This window comes from Artibeus jamaicensis, unplaced genomic scaffold (genome assembly GCF_021234435.1).
Source record: "Artibeus jamaicensis isolate MK-2021 breed Jamaican fruit bat unplaced genomic scaffold, CSHL_Jam_final contig_399, whole genome shotgun sequence".
In the NCBI taxonomy this organism is placed as follows: Eukaryota; Metazoa; Chordata; class Mammalia; order Chiroptera; family Phyllostomidae; genus Artibeus; species Artibeus jamaicensis.
This window is the reverse complement of record NW_026521816.1, coordinates 467,527-483,591: the sequence shown is the minus strand read 5'-3', so window position 1 is coordinate 483,591 and position 16,065 is coordinate 467,527. Positions and strand designations below refer to the sequence as shown.

Genomic DNA, 16,065 nt, shown 5'->3' with positions numbered 1-16,065 from the left:
TTTAGTAAAAGATAGTTGGGTTTATTCTGTTGTTTAGGGATTTGGAAATAGGCTATCCTATAGTAAGTACCTGTTCTGTTCTATCTCTAGTTGAGAAGGGTGGCATGTGGTTTGTGCGAGTAATGAAGGATGGAATACCATCACTAAATCCATTTGGCCATAAAGCCAGGTAACTGAAATAAACCTCCTCCAGCGTATCAGATGGTCTGCATGAACTTTAAAGAGAACAATGGACTACATGGATGTACATTTAATAGTAAGAATTGGCTCCTTTGGAAAGTTAGTTGCTGTAAAGTGTGTTGAATTTTTCAGCTGGGACAGCTAATGCCTTTGTCCTGATTTTAGAACATCCAAGTAAAGGCAAGTGCTTATTTATTTAATTATTTAAAGATTTTTCTTTAAATAAAGATTAATCTTTAAATAAAGATTTTTTTAAAGGGAGGGGAAAGTGGGGAGAAAGAGAGGGAAAGAAGCATCAATGTGATGGGTTGCCTCTTGTACCCCCACTACTGGGCACCTTGTCAGAAACCCAGGCATGTGTCCTGACTGGGAATCGAACCTGCCACCCTTTGCTTTGCAGGGTGGTACTCAATCCACTGATCCACACCAGTGAGGCCACGTTTTTTTTTTTTTTTTTTAAAGAAATCAGCGCTATGCTAAAGCACTCCAGTTTTGAACTAAAAAGATTTAAAAACTAACACCTTGACCAAAAATTTGATTAAAAATGACTAGCAAACTGCCTTTTCCAGTATTGGCATTCCAAAAATGCTTAAAAGTGCCTGGAGGCATTTTTAAGAAAGACTGTCATAATTCAGGAAAAGGCTTTGTGATTTCTCTTTGTTATTTAACTGCAGATGTGGGTGGCATAAATGCACATGTTAATGTCTTAAAAAACGTGATTTTATATTGGCTCATTAAATTCTTCTTAAAGATAGAATATAAAGAAACATTTGTATACCATAATAATACTTTATAGCAAAAGAATATTGCTTTAAATATATTTCAGGAAACTTGTTAAAATACTGATCTTACAAAAAATACTTGTCATTTGAGGAAATTTAAATATAATGCAGACTCTAGTAAATTGTTAGTCTGCACATGCTGGTGAATACTATTTAGTAAAGCATTATACTAGTGTAGTTGTATAAATGAGAAATTAAGTGGTTATTTAGTTGCTCAACTCAGTTTCTTAATTAGGTTGACTTACTGTGTCAATAATGACAGGCACTGTCCTGGGCACTGGAGAAAGTTAGTTTTTTAAAAAGCATGCTCAGGAAGCTTACATACACTCTAATACTGCTTGTTAATACCCTGTTTCTCCACAGGAAATACTAGCCAATGGCAGGAAAGTGAAGAGGTAGTTTTTGAAATCGATATGGGTTGTAGTAAGATAAATTCTTGATTTTGCTCCTCTTTAATGTTACAGTTAGCAAAAGCCATTCTGATTATGTCTAAAGCACACTAAATATATACATGTCTCAGGCCCTGGCCAGGTAGGTCAGTTGTTGGAGCATCCTCCCTACATGAAAAGGTTTACAGTTCGATTCTGGTCAGGACACATGCCTAGGTTGTGTCCAGTGAGGGTGCTAGAGAGGCAACCTACCCATATTTCACATACTAATGTTTCTCGATCCTTTCCCCCACAACAGTAATATACTTAATATCAGACATGGCCCAGGTCAGGGTGGGGTCCTACCATCAGGTTCGGACCATTCCGGTGAGCCCCAGTGTGTTCACAGGTGTTTGCATTCTCACGTACACGCAAGACGTGCGGAGATAACCACACTCTGGCATCTTCCCGGGTCCTGGAGCCCTGAAGCTCGAGTTAGGGATCACATCAGGGATGCTGAGTGCAACCTAAGTGGGGCACGAAGGAGGAAAATGGACTAAAAAGATGAAACACTATCACTCCGAATAACACAACAATAAAGAAATCAGTAAGTGAACATAACATTAAGACGTTTTTAACATATACAAGGTAACAGAACACTTACGATTGATATCTCGCCACCGGAGAACTGGGCTGCGTCCTGACGCATTTCCGCTGTGCGAGCTTTGCGCCTGCGCACGTACTGCCTCGGTTTTAACGCTGTTCCCGGGGAGACAACGGTAGCCTAGCAAAATGGAGCCGAGGCTTGTCAAACCACCTGGTCAGGATTTCGCTGTGGAGCGTCTCAAAAGCCGCTACGGTCTCGGGGGCTTCTGCTCGGTGGAGGTGAGGCCTCGGGCTTTCTTCTCCGCCCACTTTCCCGGCGGGTTCCTGCTAGTGGGAAATACCCCGCCACCTGCTCTGCCTGGGCCTTCGGCATAAAACAGGTCCAGTGAAAGTTAGGCTGAGGGGAGAGTATTTCTAGACCACAGATATGTTAATGGATGGCAGGTTAACGACACATACATGGGAAAGCAAGTTTTCTAACAGGTTTCCTCACCAAAGCTTTTGAAGGTTTATTATGTTCTAATCATGGCATGTCATTGTGAAAGCATTTTTGAACTTTTGTCTACAGTGACTTCAATGGGATTCAAAAAACATTTTAATACCTTTAAAATACTTACTGTGAAATAATTTCCAACCTTGAAAAAGTTGCCAGAATAATACTCTTGTACCCTTCACTTGTATTTAGCATTGTTAAGCATTTTGCCACGTTTGCTTTACCATTATCTCTCTTTTTGACTCCCTTTCCATATATACATTTTTTCCTAAAACGATTTGAGGGTAATTTGCAGGCTCTTTGAGGGTAATTGTGACTCTTTACTGTCAAATATAAGTACCTAAGTGCTTTTCTAGAAATAAGAACATTGTCATATATGGCCAGAGTAATAAATTCAGAACACTTTAACCATTGCTATAATACTACGTGTTTCACATCCAAATGTTACCAATTATCTCAGTAATAAGCCTTTGTAAATTTTTTTTTTCTGGTGCAGATATAATCTAAAAACGAGCATTGCATTTGGTTTTCTTTTTTACCATTGCCTTTAATTTGGAACGGGTTTTGCGTATAGGACAATTATTTATTAGAATGTCACTCAGTTTGGATTTGTGTAATGATACCTCATGATTAGATATTGGTTATATATTTTTGGCAGGAATACTGCATGAATGATGTGTGGCTTGCTGTGTTCATGATGACACACATGTTGCTTTGTCCCATTATTGGTGATGTTAATTTTGATTACTTGGTTAAGGGGGTGCCTACCAGATTTCTTCACTGGTCTAAATAAAGGCTAACCTTTTTAATTCCTACATAATTTGTAGGGAATTATTTTGTGACAGTAAGTTGATTCTTAGGATACACATTAAATGTTATCTTTTTTGTTTGTTTGTTTTAGTATGCTTTTTCAAATTTTGATCAGGCTAAATGTAAGAGAAGATCTCTAAGCTCCCCAGGTAAGCCAATAGAGGATTTTGTATATTTGGGGTCTTAAAAAATTTAATTTGAGAGAAAGGATTTTAAAAAAAAGTTTAGATGTAGTAGATACTGCCAGATGTCTTGTGATACCAAGCTCTTTTCAGTCTGGTAATGAGCTAATAGTAATCTTGATTTTGGAGGTGGATGTGTAAGATGTCTTTAAAAATCATGTTGAAATTTTTAAAAGATTTTTAGTTTTAGAGAGGGGAAGGGAGGGAGAAAGAGAGGGAAAGAAACATCCATGTGAGAGAGAAACATCTATAAGTTGCCTCTCATGCACCCCAACTGGGGATGGAACCCAAAACCCAGACATATGCCCTGACTGGGAATTGAACTGGGGACCTTTTGATTTGCAGGATGATGCCCAACCAGCTGAGCCACACCACTCAGGACTAACCTTTAGAGTTTTGATTTGTTGATATATCTTAGGCAGTGTTTTTACTAGTAAGTATAATCATTGAACCTTGAGATAATTATAGCAGAAATAGTAGTTAATATCTTTAAAAGTTCATCAGATGTTGCATTAAGGAATTTCATTTTTTTCAAACTTACTTTACTTTGAAATTTTGTAACAATCTTCTGAAAGTTTTCCAGTACGAAAAAAATTCCAGTTATTATTGAATCTAGTATCTTCAAAATAAAAGGTTGAATTTTAATTTTGAAAATTGCTCTAAAAAACTTCCTACTGAAACTGGAAAAGTTGGCATTTGTGCTATCAGTTACCACCTAAATGGTAAGTAGAGACGAGGATTGAATCTTTATGGGTTCTTTATTCAGATGCCAATGATCTGAGAAGGTTGGATATGTACCCTCAAAAATCGTGTAACATCTTATCTAATGCCAACCTTTTTATAGGGAGAAGGAAAAGGTAGGTAAGGGGTTTGCAAAAAGGTTAATCAGCTAAGAGTTGTAGTCCATCAGGATTTTCTTAGTATTTCTTTTATCTGCTGATCTTTTTCTGAGTTAGGGACATTCTCTCCCCTGGAACACAGTGATTCGGGTACCATCTTTATTGCTTGCAGACCACCTGGGCCCAAAGGCTGAATTGCTTGTGGACCACCTGCAGACTCATAGGTCAGGTATTCCAGTTTCTAGAATAAAAGCCTTCCACATGTATTATTCACTTAAGCCTATCAACTATGACTGAATCTGAAATCTTTAACTCTTGAGTTGTTGCACAACCTTTAAAAATATAACTGAGAAGTATAGGTCATTAAATTTGTGAGGGCATAAAAATAAGTGTTAGAGAAGGGTGTATACATTTAAAAGTATTTCTAAATAACTTACCAGAGAAGCTCTCCTTTTCACTGAATTTAGATATAGGCTAACAGTTTATTAAACAAATATTAGTGTTTAAAGTATATAAAATTAAAAATAAAATGTTTAATATTTGAGGACCAATAAGGTGTCATAAAGCAGAAAGAGGGCTTAATTCTGAATTTTATTACTTCCACTAGCTGGTTGTGTTACTTGGAAAATTTAGACAACTTATATAGTTCTTAGGTTCCAAACCATTAAAATAAAATGAAAAGCTTTCTTTGAGGGGTTGGTAGGATAAAATAAGGTAATGGATGAAAGAGCATTTTGTAATCAGAAAAGTGCCAAAGTAAAATATGAGGTTTGATGCCTATTTTCTGGAAGTTTGTATCAAGGAGAGAGATAAGAAATCCTCTAAATAATTTTGCTCTTTTATCTCTAGGATCTCATTGAGATCACTAGCATGAGATTCATATTTGATCCTACTAAGTTATCTCTTCTATTTTCTCTATTGTTAACCAATGAGTTGGATATCTAGTCATCTGGAGATAAAGTTGTTTCCTCATTAAGATGGTATTCTGTTAAAAGAAAGCATTCCATGATACCTGTTTGTAGTTCATTGAAGCACTTCAACATTAACTAGTAAAGGACCCTGAATCCTTATTGTTGCTGTTCCTTCAGTATTTAAAAAAACTGAGCATGGGCAAAGAATGGGGGTAATTTATGTGTTTGTTTTTCCCTGAGAGGAAACATAAGCAGTCTAGAGACTGCTGAATAACATGTATCTAGTAGTGTTTATCTTTAGAGGGGAAGGGAAGGAGAGAGGGAGAGAAACATCAATGTATGGTTGCCTTTCGTGCATCCCCTGCTGGGAACTGGCCTGCAGGGAACCAGCCTGCAACCCTGGTATGTGCCCTGACTGGGAATCGAACCTCGGTTGTCTGGTTCGTAGGCCCGTGCTCAATCCACTGAGCTACACCAGCCAGGGCTGAATTTTATTAAATACCAAAAATGTGTGACAGAAGGAACTGCTATGGGTTTCAAGGAGGAGTAAACACTTTAAAATATATATCATTGGCCCTGGCTGGTGTAGCTCAGTGGATTAAGCACGGGCCTGGGAATCAAGCAATCACAGTTCGATTCCCAGTCAGGGCACATGCCTAGGTTGCAGGCCAGTTCCCAGCAGGGGACACACAAGAGGCAACCATACATTGATATTTTTCTCCCTCTCTCCTTCCCTTCCCCTCTAAAGATAAATAAATAAAAAAATCTTAAAAAAATAAAATATATATCATAATGATATACACATATACAAAATAAAATGTTGAGGTAACTATGGAGAGGGAAAAAAAGACAATTGTGCCTGAAATATCATATATTATTAAGGTAATTGATATTTGGGAGCTTGAATTTTTTTATGTAATTGCTTCATTCTCTGCTTAAATGAATCCTTGTAGAACAATATTCAGTACCTAGAAAAGCATTTAAATATGCTCTTATTGTCATCATTGTTACTACTCTTTGGCACTCACAAAGTCACCTAGTTGATCTGGATTCAAGATTTGTACATGAGGTAAATTGAATATAGAGTAAGGAAAGTGAAAATTGCCTTAATGTAACTGAGTAATTAGAAATTATTTGCTTGTATTTAACCAATAGTTTTATAATTTTTTGTTTCTGGGTATAATTTCAAATTACAATTTGAAGCTTTTGGACTATGAAGGTTTTTATAACATTGGACAGTTTTTTCACAGCCCCTAGTTATGATCTAGTCTAGAATTATAGTACTGTCCAGCACAGGAGCCATTTGTGGCTGTTGAGTAATTGAAATAGGCTTGTCTGAATTGAGGCATTGGGTTAGCCAAAAAGTTCATTTGGTTTTTTTCCATAAGATGTCTCTAGTAGCCTTAGTTGTCTTTAACTTCATTTGAAACATTTTCTTTTAGGTTGTATTGTGACAGCTGTACATTTAAAATAAAGCTTATGAAAATTGGTGAGTTTTTGTGTAACCATTTTAATATTGGAGGTGGAAGAAAATAACATTTTTGGAACATTATGCTTTATTATTTCAAGAAAGGTAAAAACCCAACTGATGCAAAAAAGGATTTCTGCAGTGTATGGAGAAGGTGCTGTGACTGATCAAATAAGTCAAGTGGTTTGTGACATTTCATGCTGGAGATTACTTGATGGACAATGCTGTACAATCAGGTAGACCAGTTAAAGTTGATAATGAACAAATCATCAGATTAATTGAGAAGCATCAAATTTCTACCACACAGGAGAGAACCAACATACTTAAAATGTCCAAATCAATAAAGTTATTGGTGAAAATGAAAAATGTGTCTTTCACTTTATGGAAAAAACGATATCAACTTTTTGGCCAACCCAATATGTTAGAAGTCTAAAATACACATCAGAGTGAAGAAGATGAGTTAAAGAATTTAAAATATCTTAATTTTTAAACATTGATTGCATATTAAAATGATAATCTTTTAAATATACTGGGTTAAAAATACCATTGTTAAAATCGCACATCTTTTTATATTTTTAATGTGTTTAATATGGCTACCAGAAAAATTTTAAATTACCTTATGTGCACTACATGCACTATATTCCTTATGAACAGTATTGCTTGAGAAATTTCAATTTGAGTAATCTTGTTGAGAACACTTAGGTGTCTAGTTCTCTTCCACCTTTTACTAGTTTTGTCACCTATTAGTTACTTAAATGCTTTAGGGTTCAGTTTCCTCATGTTAAACAATACTTCTTTTAGCTAAAATGATAGATATAACAAATACTGTTATATCTGTCACATAGAAGTATTAGGAATTAAACATTGATAGTAGTAGGATTCTAGAGGTAAATGCAATTTTCAGTTAAGCACATTTATATATGTAGGAAGATAATTTTGTCGAGTTTTCAGGATCAGTGACTTTTTAAAAAACATTTTCTGCATTTAAAAAAATGTTTACTTGTAACATTTGTCTTGAGTGTAATGCCATTAATACTTAAAAAGCAGTTTTATATTCTTAAAATGCTATAGTAAACTTCTGGAATGCTGTGAGATATATATATATATATATATTTTAAAGCCTAGATGAAGAACTGGATTCTTTTAATAATTTGAAGCAGAGGCAAACAAAAGAGTTAATTGAAAATGATCATAGAGTTAGTATCTTCAAAATAACCAAGCAGTCTTTTAAAGAAATAGAAGAAGGTAAAATAAGTATTTATTTTAGATTAGTCCTTTAAATAGTAACTATGTGAAGTAGTGCACATAAAGCTTACCCCATAGTAAAATGTCCCCTAGGTGTATATATTTCTGTGTTCTGAATTTGTGTAAGCTATGAGATAATTACTGTGCTTATTATTAAACTAAAGTAAAAGAGAAAAAAACTTTGTTGTTTTCCAGTAGTATTCTTAAACTCTCAAAACTAATGAAAGTAAGTTAATCAATTAAATACTTACTATAATTTATTTATTTTTCATGTCAGTATTTGTTAGGAAGTGAGTAAAATATTGTGGTAGTAATTGATGAATCCTTTAATATTTTCAGAAAATATTCAAGATTACTTAATGTATGTCTTCTTCCCATTGAACTAATAGTTAACCTCTATGTGCCTGGCTAGATAGTTCTGTTAGTATTTCAAGGAAAGGAGGCGATCAGAAATGGCTCCCTCTTCTTTGGCTGCAATATTTTGAGAGCACTTGATTACTTCTCTGCATCTCTTCCGGGATATAAAAATATAAAATAGGATAAAGCAGTGAAGATAATTTAATATCTGCTATTAAAGCAGTGAAGATAATTAATAATTCTGGTTTTAATAGAAAAAACTATTTAAAGGAGAAGCTTATAGAAATTACATAATTATATGATTATAAAATTATAGACACTGTATAAAGCTAAAAACAGGTAAAAAAAAAAATAAGGCCACTTATATAGGTAGTAAAAATTAAAAAGAGCCCTGGCTGGTGTAGCTCAGTGGATTGAGTGCAGGCCTGCGAACCAGAGGATTGCGGTTCGATTCCCAGTCAGGGCACATGCCTGGGTTGCAGGCCAGTTCCCTGCAGACAATTTCCCAGCAGGGGAAGCACTAGAGGCAACCATACATTGATGTTTCTCTCCCTCTCTCCTTCCCCTCTAAAGCTAACTAAATAAAAATCTTAAAAAAAAATTAAAAAGAAGTGAAGCAATGATTAATACTCTATTTGGGTTAGGGATAGGAAGGAGTATGTGATCAGTAATTTCTGAGGTAACTATATCTTGGCCTAGGTAGTTAATACATGAATGTTTTCATGCACTTTAAAAATCTATTTTGAAATAATTTCACACTTAACAAAAAGTTGCAAAAAAGAGCACAAAGAATTCTGTGTAGCCTTCATCCAAATTTTCTAAATGTTACATTTTATTACCTTTGCTTTATCATTCTTTCTTTCTGCATACATTATTTGAAACTTTAACAATACTACTGTATAATTCAAATTTAAAATAGTTCTTCCTGAAGAGTTACCTGATATGCAGATATTTAAAACTAAATTAATAAAGTTTATAAATAAAATTATATTTTCTTAGTTGCCTGGCCATCATCTAATTTGGCCTCAAATTCAAGAAATTGGACTGAATGTTGTAATGATGCAAGTTACTCTCCTTTGAAACATGTCAGCTCTCCAACATCTAAAGCATCAAATAAGCAGAGTTTACTTCCACATCAGATTAATCAGATATATGATGAATTATTCCAAATTCATCAAAAAATGCAGGTAAGAACTAAATACTGGCTTGAGAATTTAGAAGTATTTATATTCCAAATACCAACATTTGCAAACTTTAAATACTGCAAGGTATTTCATTTTTATTGTTTTTGAGAAGTATGTGAAGACAAGATCAGAAGGGAACCAACACAATTTATAAGAACAATTGGAGAGGGAAATGTATGGCTGAGAGAAAAATACAAACAGTGGTGTTTTTATATGTAGGGGTAGTTTTTAAATTTCAGACTATCTTATGTTCTAATTTTATCCCATCCTTGCTTAAGAAATAAAATCTGCTGGTAAAGCATGCTTTTTGAAGTAGGTGTTCTAGATTTGTTGCTTTAAATACGTATATGTAAGTAGTTCTCTTGACAACTCTTATTAATATTCAGTTTAGAACACTGGCCTTTATCTTCAGGGGCTTTTTTTTTTCCCTAAAGGAGGTAATTAATGAATTTATCAAGTGTCCACTAGGTAGGAGTACAGAAGGAATCAAAGTACATGTAATATATAATTTCTCTTGAAATTCTAGTTGGGAATATATTTTTATATACATGAGTAAACATTTTTTAACAATGAGTATCTCATTTTGTCTAAATTCAGATAACACCATAGCATTTAGAAAAGATTAACTTAGCCTAAAATCACTGGGGAAAAGTTCAAGGAGATACTTAGCTTGGTATATGACTGATACATAGAATTTAAAGAGAAGGAGAGGATTGGGAAGGACTTTCCAGGTCCTTCCTTGGAAGGAAGGTTAGGGATTTTTCCTTGGAATTGGAGGTTAGGGGTTTTTAGAAAGGAATAATTTGTCAGATTGTGAATTTATTTAGCCTGTCTGGGAAAGAAAATAGTGAATAGTGGTAGTACAGATTTTTAAACAAGAGTGACAAAATAAAAATTTATTGCATTTGGAATATTCCTTTGCTAATACATTATGGGATAAAAAAAGAATAAGCAGGGCTTTAAAGATATACCAGTTATCTGCAATAAACACAATAAAGGTATATTTAATTAAAAAAATAAAGGTATATTTTATGTATTCATCTATTTATTTTTATTGTTGTTTAAGTTACACTTATATCTATTTTCCCCCAACCATGCCACCCCGCTTAAGCCATTCCTACCTCCCACCCTCAAACCTACCTTCTTTGGCTTTGTCTGTGTGTCCTTTTTACATGTTCCTTGATGGCCCTTCCTCTATTTTCTCTGTTGTCCCACTCCCTGTTCCCTTCTGGTTACTGTCAGTTTGTTCTTTTTTTTTTTAATTTTTAAATTTATTTATCTTTAGAGGGGAAGGGGAGGAGAGAGGGAGAGAAATATCAATGTATGGTTGCTTCTGGTGTGTCCCCCACTGGGTACTGCCTTGCAACCCAGGCATGTGCCCTGACTGGGAATCAAACCTCAATCCTCTGGTTCGCAGGCCCGCTCTCAATCCACTGAGCTACACCAGCCAGGGCTAGTTTGTTCTTTATTTCAATATCTCTGGTTATATTTGGCTTACTTCATTCTTTTGTTGACTAGGTTCTATTATAGGTGAAATCATGGTATTTCTCTTTCACCACCTGGCTTATTTCACTTAGCATAATGCTTTCCAGTTTCATCCATGCTGTTGTGAGAGGTAGGAGCTCCTTTCAGCTGTGTAGTATTTCATTGTGTAAGTGTACCAGAGTTTTTTGATCCACTCATTTACTGATGGGCACTTAGGTTGCTTCTACCACTTGGCTATTGTAAATTGTGCTGCTGTGAACATTGTGGTGCATAGGTTCTTTTGAATTTGTATTTCAGGATCCTTATAGTATAATCCCAACAGTGAAATTGCTGGGTTAAAAGGCAGTTCCATTTTTAGTTTTCTGAGGAAATTCCATACTGTTTTCCAAGTGGCTACACCAGTCTGCATTCCCACCAGCAGTGCACTAGGGTTCCCTTTTTTCTACATCCTCTTCAACCCTTGTTTATGGATTTGTGTTTTTTTTTTTTTTTTTGATGGTCCATATTCACATTAAGTCTTTTTAAAAAAAATTTTTTTATTGATTATGCTGTTACAGTTGTTCTATTCCCCCCTTCATTCCCCTCCACCCTACCCCCCGTCCCCACCATTACTCCCCCTTTAGTTTATGACCATGTGTCTCAAGTCCTTTAGATTCTATATTTCCCATGCTATTCTTGCCCCCCCATCTATTTTCTATCTACTGTCTATGCTACTTATTTTCTGTACCTTCTCCCCCCTTCTGCTCCTCCCACTCCCCTGTTGCTAACCCTCCTTGAGATCTTCATTTCTATGTTTTCACTCCTGATCTAGCTGTCCTTTTAGTTTGCTTTCGTTTTAGGTGTGGTTGTTAATAACTGTGAGTTTGTTGTCCTTTCACTGTTCATGTTTCTTTAACTTCTTTTTCTTAGATAAGTCCCTTTAACATTTCATATAATAAGGGCTGGGTGTTGATTTGTTTATCTCACTGGTGTGAAGTGGTATTTCATTGTGGTTTTAATTTGCATCTCTCTGATAGCTAGTGATGCTGAACATCATTTCATATGTCTCTGAGCCCTCTGTATGTCTGTTTAGGTCCTTTGCCCATTTTTAAATTGGGTTGTTTGTGTTCCTTGAGTAGAGTCATGTGAGGCTTTTTTGTTTTTGGTAAAAGATTTTATTTATTTACTTTTAGACAGAGGAGAAGGGTGTGAGAAAGCGAGGGAGAGAAACATCAATGTGTGATTGTCTCTCGCACGCTCCCTACTGGAGACCTGGCCCAAGACCCTGGCATGTGCCCTGACTGGGAATCAAACCAGCAACCCCTTGTTTCGTAGGCCGGCGCTCAATACACTGAGCCATTCTAGACAGCTCTGTGAGTTCTTTATATATTTTAGAGATCAAACCTTTGTGCAAGTTATCATTGGCAAATATATTTACCCTTATGGTTGGTCCCCTTTTCATTTTACTGTTGTTTTCTTTAGCCATGCAGCAGCTTTTTATTTTGATGAGATCCTATTTGTTTATTCTTTCCTTTATGTCCCTTGCTTTAGGGGACATATCAGTGATAATGTTGCTGCGTGGAATAACAGATTTTCCTGTGTTCTTCTCTAGGACTTTTATGGTGTTATGACTTAATATTTAAGGTTTTGTCCACCTTGAATTTATTATTGTGTATGGTGCAAGTTGGTGACCAAGGTCTTTTTTTTTAAACATTTTATAAAAGATTTTATTTATTTATTTTTAGGAAGGGGGAAGAAAAATAGAGTATTTTGGGGACTAATTGAGGAAGAGAAACATCAATCTCTGGTTGTCTCTTGCATGCCCCCTATTGGGGACCTGGCCTGCAACCCAGGCATGTGACCTGACTGGGAATTGAACCAGCAACCCATTGGTTCACTGCCTGTGCTCAATCCACACCAGTCAGGGCTGAGTTTGTATGTTTTTTTCTTTTTGCATGCAGCTCTTCAGATCTACCAACACCATTTGTTGAAGAGGCTATTTTTACTCCATTTGATGCTGCTGTCCCTTTGTTGAATATTAACTGAGTATAGACACTTGGGTTTATTTCTGGGCTTTGTATTATGTTTCATTGATCTGTTTGTCTGCTCTGATGCCATTACCAGGCTGTTTTTATTACAGTGGCTTTGTAATACAGTTTGATATTAGGTATTGTGATCCTTCTAACTTTGTTGTTCTTTCTCAGAATTGCTGTGGCTATTCTGGGTCACTTATGGTTCCATATAACTTTTTGAAATGTTTGTTCTATATCTCTGTCATTGGTATTTAACAGGGATTGCATTGAATCTATACATTGTTCTGGGTAGTATGGGCATGTTGATGATGTTCATTCTTCCAATGTGAACAGGTACATGCTTCCATTTGTCTGGGTCTTCCTTAATTTTTTCTTCCAAGTTGTGTAGTTTTCTGAGTAGTATAGGTCTTTTACCTCCTTGGTTAGGTTTATTCCTAGGTACTTTGTTTTTCTTGTTGCTGTAGCACAAGGGACTTTCCCCCTTTCTGATATTTCATTGTTGGTGTACAAAAACATCTGCAATTTCTGAATATTGACTTTCTATTCCGCTGTTTTGCCAAGTTCACTTATTAGGTCAAGTAGTTTTTTTGGTAGAGTCTGTAAGGTTTTCTTTGTACACTATCATGTCATCTGCAACGGCTGTTTTGCTTCCTCCTTTCCAAATGGATGTCTTTTGTTTCTTTTTCTTATCTGATTGCTGTGGCTAGGACTTCCAACACTATGTTGAATAGAAGTGGTGAAAACAGATAATCATGTCTTGTTGCTGATCTTAGTGGGAAAGCTTTTAGATTTTGCCCATGGAGTATGATGTTGGCTGTAGGTTTCTGGTATATGGCCTTTGTTAAGTTGAGGCATGCTCCCATTACTCCCACTTTGCTGAGTGTTTTTATCATAAATGGGTGTTGTACCATAAAGATATATTTAATTTAAAAGAAGAATGGCTGGTGTGGCTCAGTTGGTTGGAGCATTGCCCCATACATCAAAAGGTTGGAGGTTCAATTCCCAGTCAGGGCATACTCCTAAGTTGCAAGTTCCATCCCTTGTTAGGGTGTATATGGAAGGCAGCCAATTGATATTGCCCCCTTCTGTCTCTCTGCCTCTCTCCCTTCTCCTTCCTTTCTCCTTCTTTCTGTGAAATCAATAAACATTTAAAAAAATGAATTAAAAAGGATTAATCTGATTTAATTAATCTCTAGTTTAATCTGCCTCTAAAAATTACTTTGTGGTCTTTTGTGTTTGGTGTCATTAGGTATATACATTTTGTCATACTACATGATTTCATTTATTCAACAAATATTTGAACACCTCTTAATGTGTGTTTGTATGCCCAGCACTGAATATATAAAATTAAATAAAATTTTTATGGACCTTGCCATGCATAGTTTATAGAGATGAATTCTGAGTACCTGTAAATTACAAATTTATAAGTGAATAATATTATAATATGAACCCCTAATAGAGTCCATACATTGAATAGAGGCCAGGCAAAAGTTTATCTGAGAAAGTAACATCTAATGTTAAACCTTGAAGGATGAGCAGGGGTTAGTGCAGTGATTGTGGGTATATTCTTGACTGAGATATTGTAGTATGAGAAGCTCCAGAGGCATGAAAACATATTCTTCAAGGAAAATGTAGTTAAGTAACCCTTGGGATTTAAAAAAAAAAAACAACTGAGGACTTTTAAAGTAGAGGTATTACATAAATGTGCTCAAATTAATGGATTGATGTGGAACAGGTATAGAAGTTGGGAGACCAGATAGGATATTTTACTGTATTAGCATAGGGGAGTGATAATGGTAACTGGATTGGGGTGATAGCAGAGAAGTGGAAATGAATAGAGGTTTATTTTGAAGGTAAAATTGAGTACAGTTGGTATCATGAATTGGATGTGGTATACCAAGAATAATAAGGTGTCCAAGATGATTCTAGTTTGTAAAGCTTGGAGAAAGAATGGGTTTATGGAGAAAGATTGTGATTTTCATTGGAATGGATGTGGTTTTAGTGTTAAATGGAGATATAATGTAAATGTTTAAATATATCATCCTGGCAGTCAGAACATAGTTACTGTACAGGTATCTAAATTTGGAAGTGATTCATATTTAAAGCTGTCATCAGAATTTGAGAGAGGGTAGAGTGTGATGTCATGGTAGTAGTCTGATGGTATCCTGTATTAGGATGAGGACCTTATGGATAAAGATAAGTGGATGGACTCTAAATATATTTAAGAGATTGAAGCAATAGATCTTGGTGATTGTTTTGACATGGGAGGTGTGAAGTAGGATTTTAGTCAAAAGCAAAATGAATTCTCTTTTTTGCTGAGGTATGGAAACAAACCTGAGCAGGAGAGGATTAATTAGTTTTTAAAAAAATTCATAATTATTGTTTTTGCAAGGAAGAAGGAATTTATTATAAATATTATCTTTTCATTTTTATTGTTTTACTAGGTAACAATATTTTTGTTTTTAAAAGTTTAATTTAAAAAATACTTAGGACACATAAAGACAAAATTACTATAACATCAACCATGTCCCCATTGTTCATATTAATATTTCTATTGAATACTTCATTTTTTATTTACTGTTTTTGTTTCTATTTTATAAAAATTTAATTTTTCATTTTCCACTTATAGTGAGATCATAGGGCATTTCTCTTTCACCATTTGTTTTATTTCACTTAGCATAATGGTCTCTAGTTCCAGCCATGCTGTCTGGAGGGATAGGAGCTCCTTCTTTCTTTTAGGCTGCATAGTATTCCATTGTGTAAATGGATCCACTCATTTACTGATTGGCACCTAGGGTGCTTCCAGCAACTTGGCTATTGTACATTGTGCTGCTGTGAACATTGTGGTGTATAGGTTCTTTTGAATTGGTGTCTTGGGATCCTTAGGGTATAATCCCAACAGTGGTATTGCTGGGTTAAAAGGCAGTTCCATTTTTAGTTTTCTGAGGAAATTCCATACTGTTTTCCAAGTGGCTGCACCAGTCTGCATTCTCACCAACAGTACACTAGGGTTCCTTTTTCTCCACAACCTCTCCAACACTTGTTTGTTTTTTGGTTATGATGGCCATTCTCCCTGGTGTGAAGTAGTATCTCATTGTGGTTTTAATTTACATCTCTTTGATGGCTAGTGAGGCTGAACATCC

General features: G+C 35.4%; 1 protein-coding gene across 8 annotated transcripts in view; it reads left to right on the top strand.

Annotated features, from left to right (window-relative positions):
- Window positions 1–1,801: 1,801 nt before the first annotated feature.
- The window catches only part of CCDC138 (coiled-coil domain containing 138), a 144,074-nt gene continuing 129,810 nt past the window's right edge, over window positions 1,802–16,065 (top strand). For 4 of the 8 annotated variants that reach the window (XM_037138367.2, XM_037138363.2, XM_037138360.2 and 1 more), the window contains exons 1-3: window positions 1,804–2,215; window positions 3,331–3,388; window positions 9,241–9,428. In XM_037138367.2, coding sequence (XP_036994262.2) covers window positions 2,123–2,215; window positions 3,331–3,388; window positions 9,241–9,428 — 339 coding nt within the window. In that variant the 5' untranslated portion in view covers window positions 1,804–2,122. Of the gene's footprint in view, window positions 2,216–3,330; window positions 3,409–3,462; window positions 3,473–5,205; window positions 5,310–7,759; window positions 7,885–9,240; window positions 9,429–16,065 lie in introns of all 8 variants that reach the window. The other 4 variants (XM_053665266.1, XM_053665265.1, XM_037138368.2 and 1 more) reach the window with 4 other exon arrangements.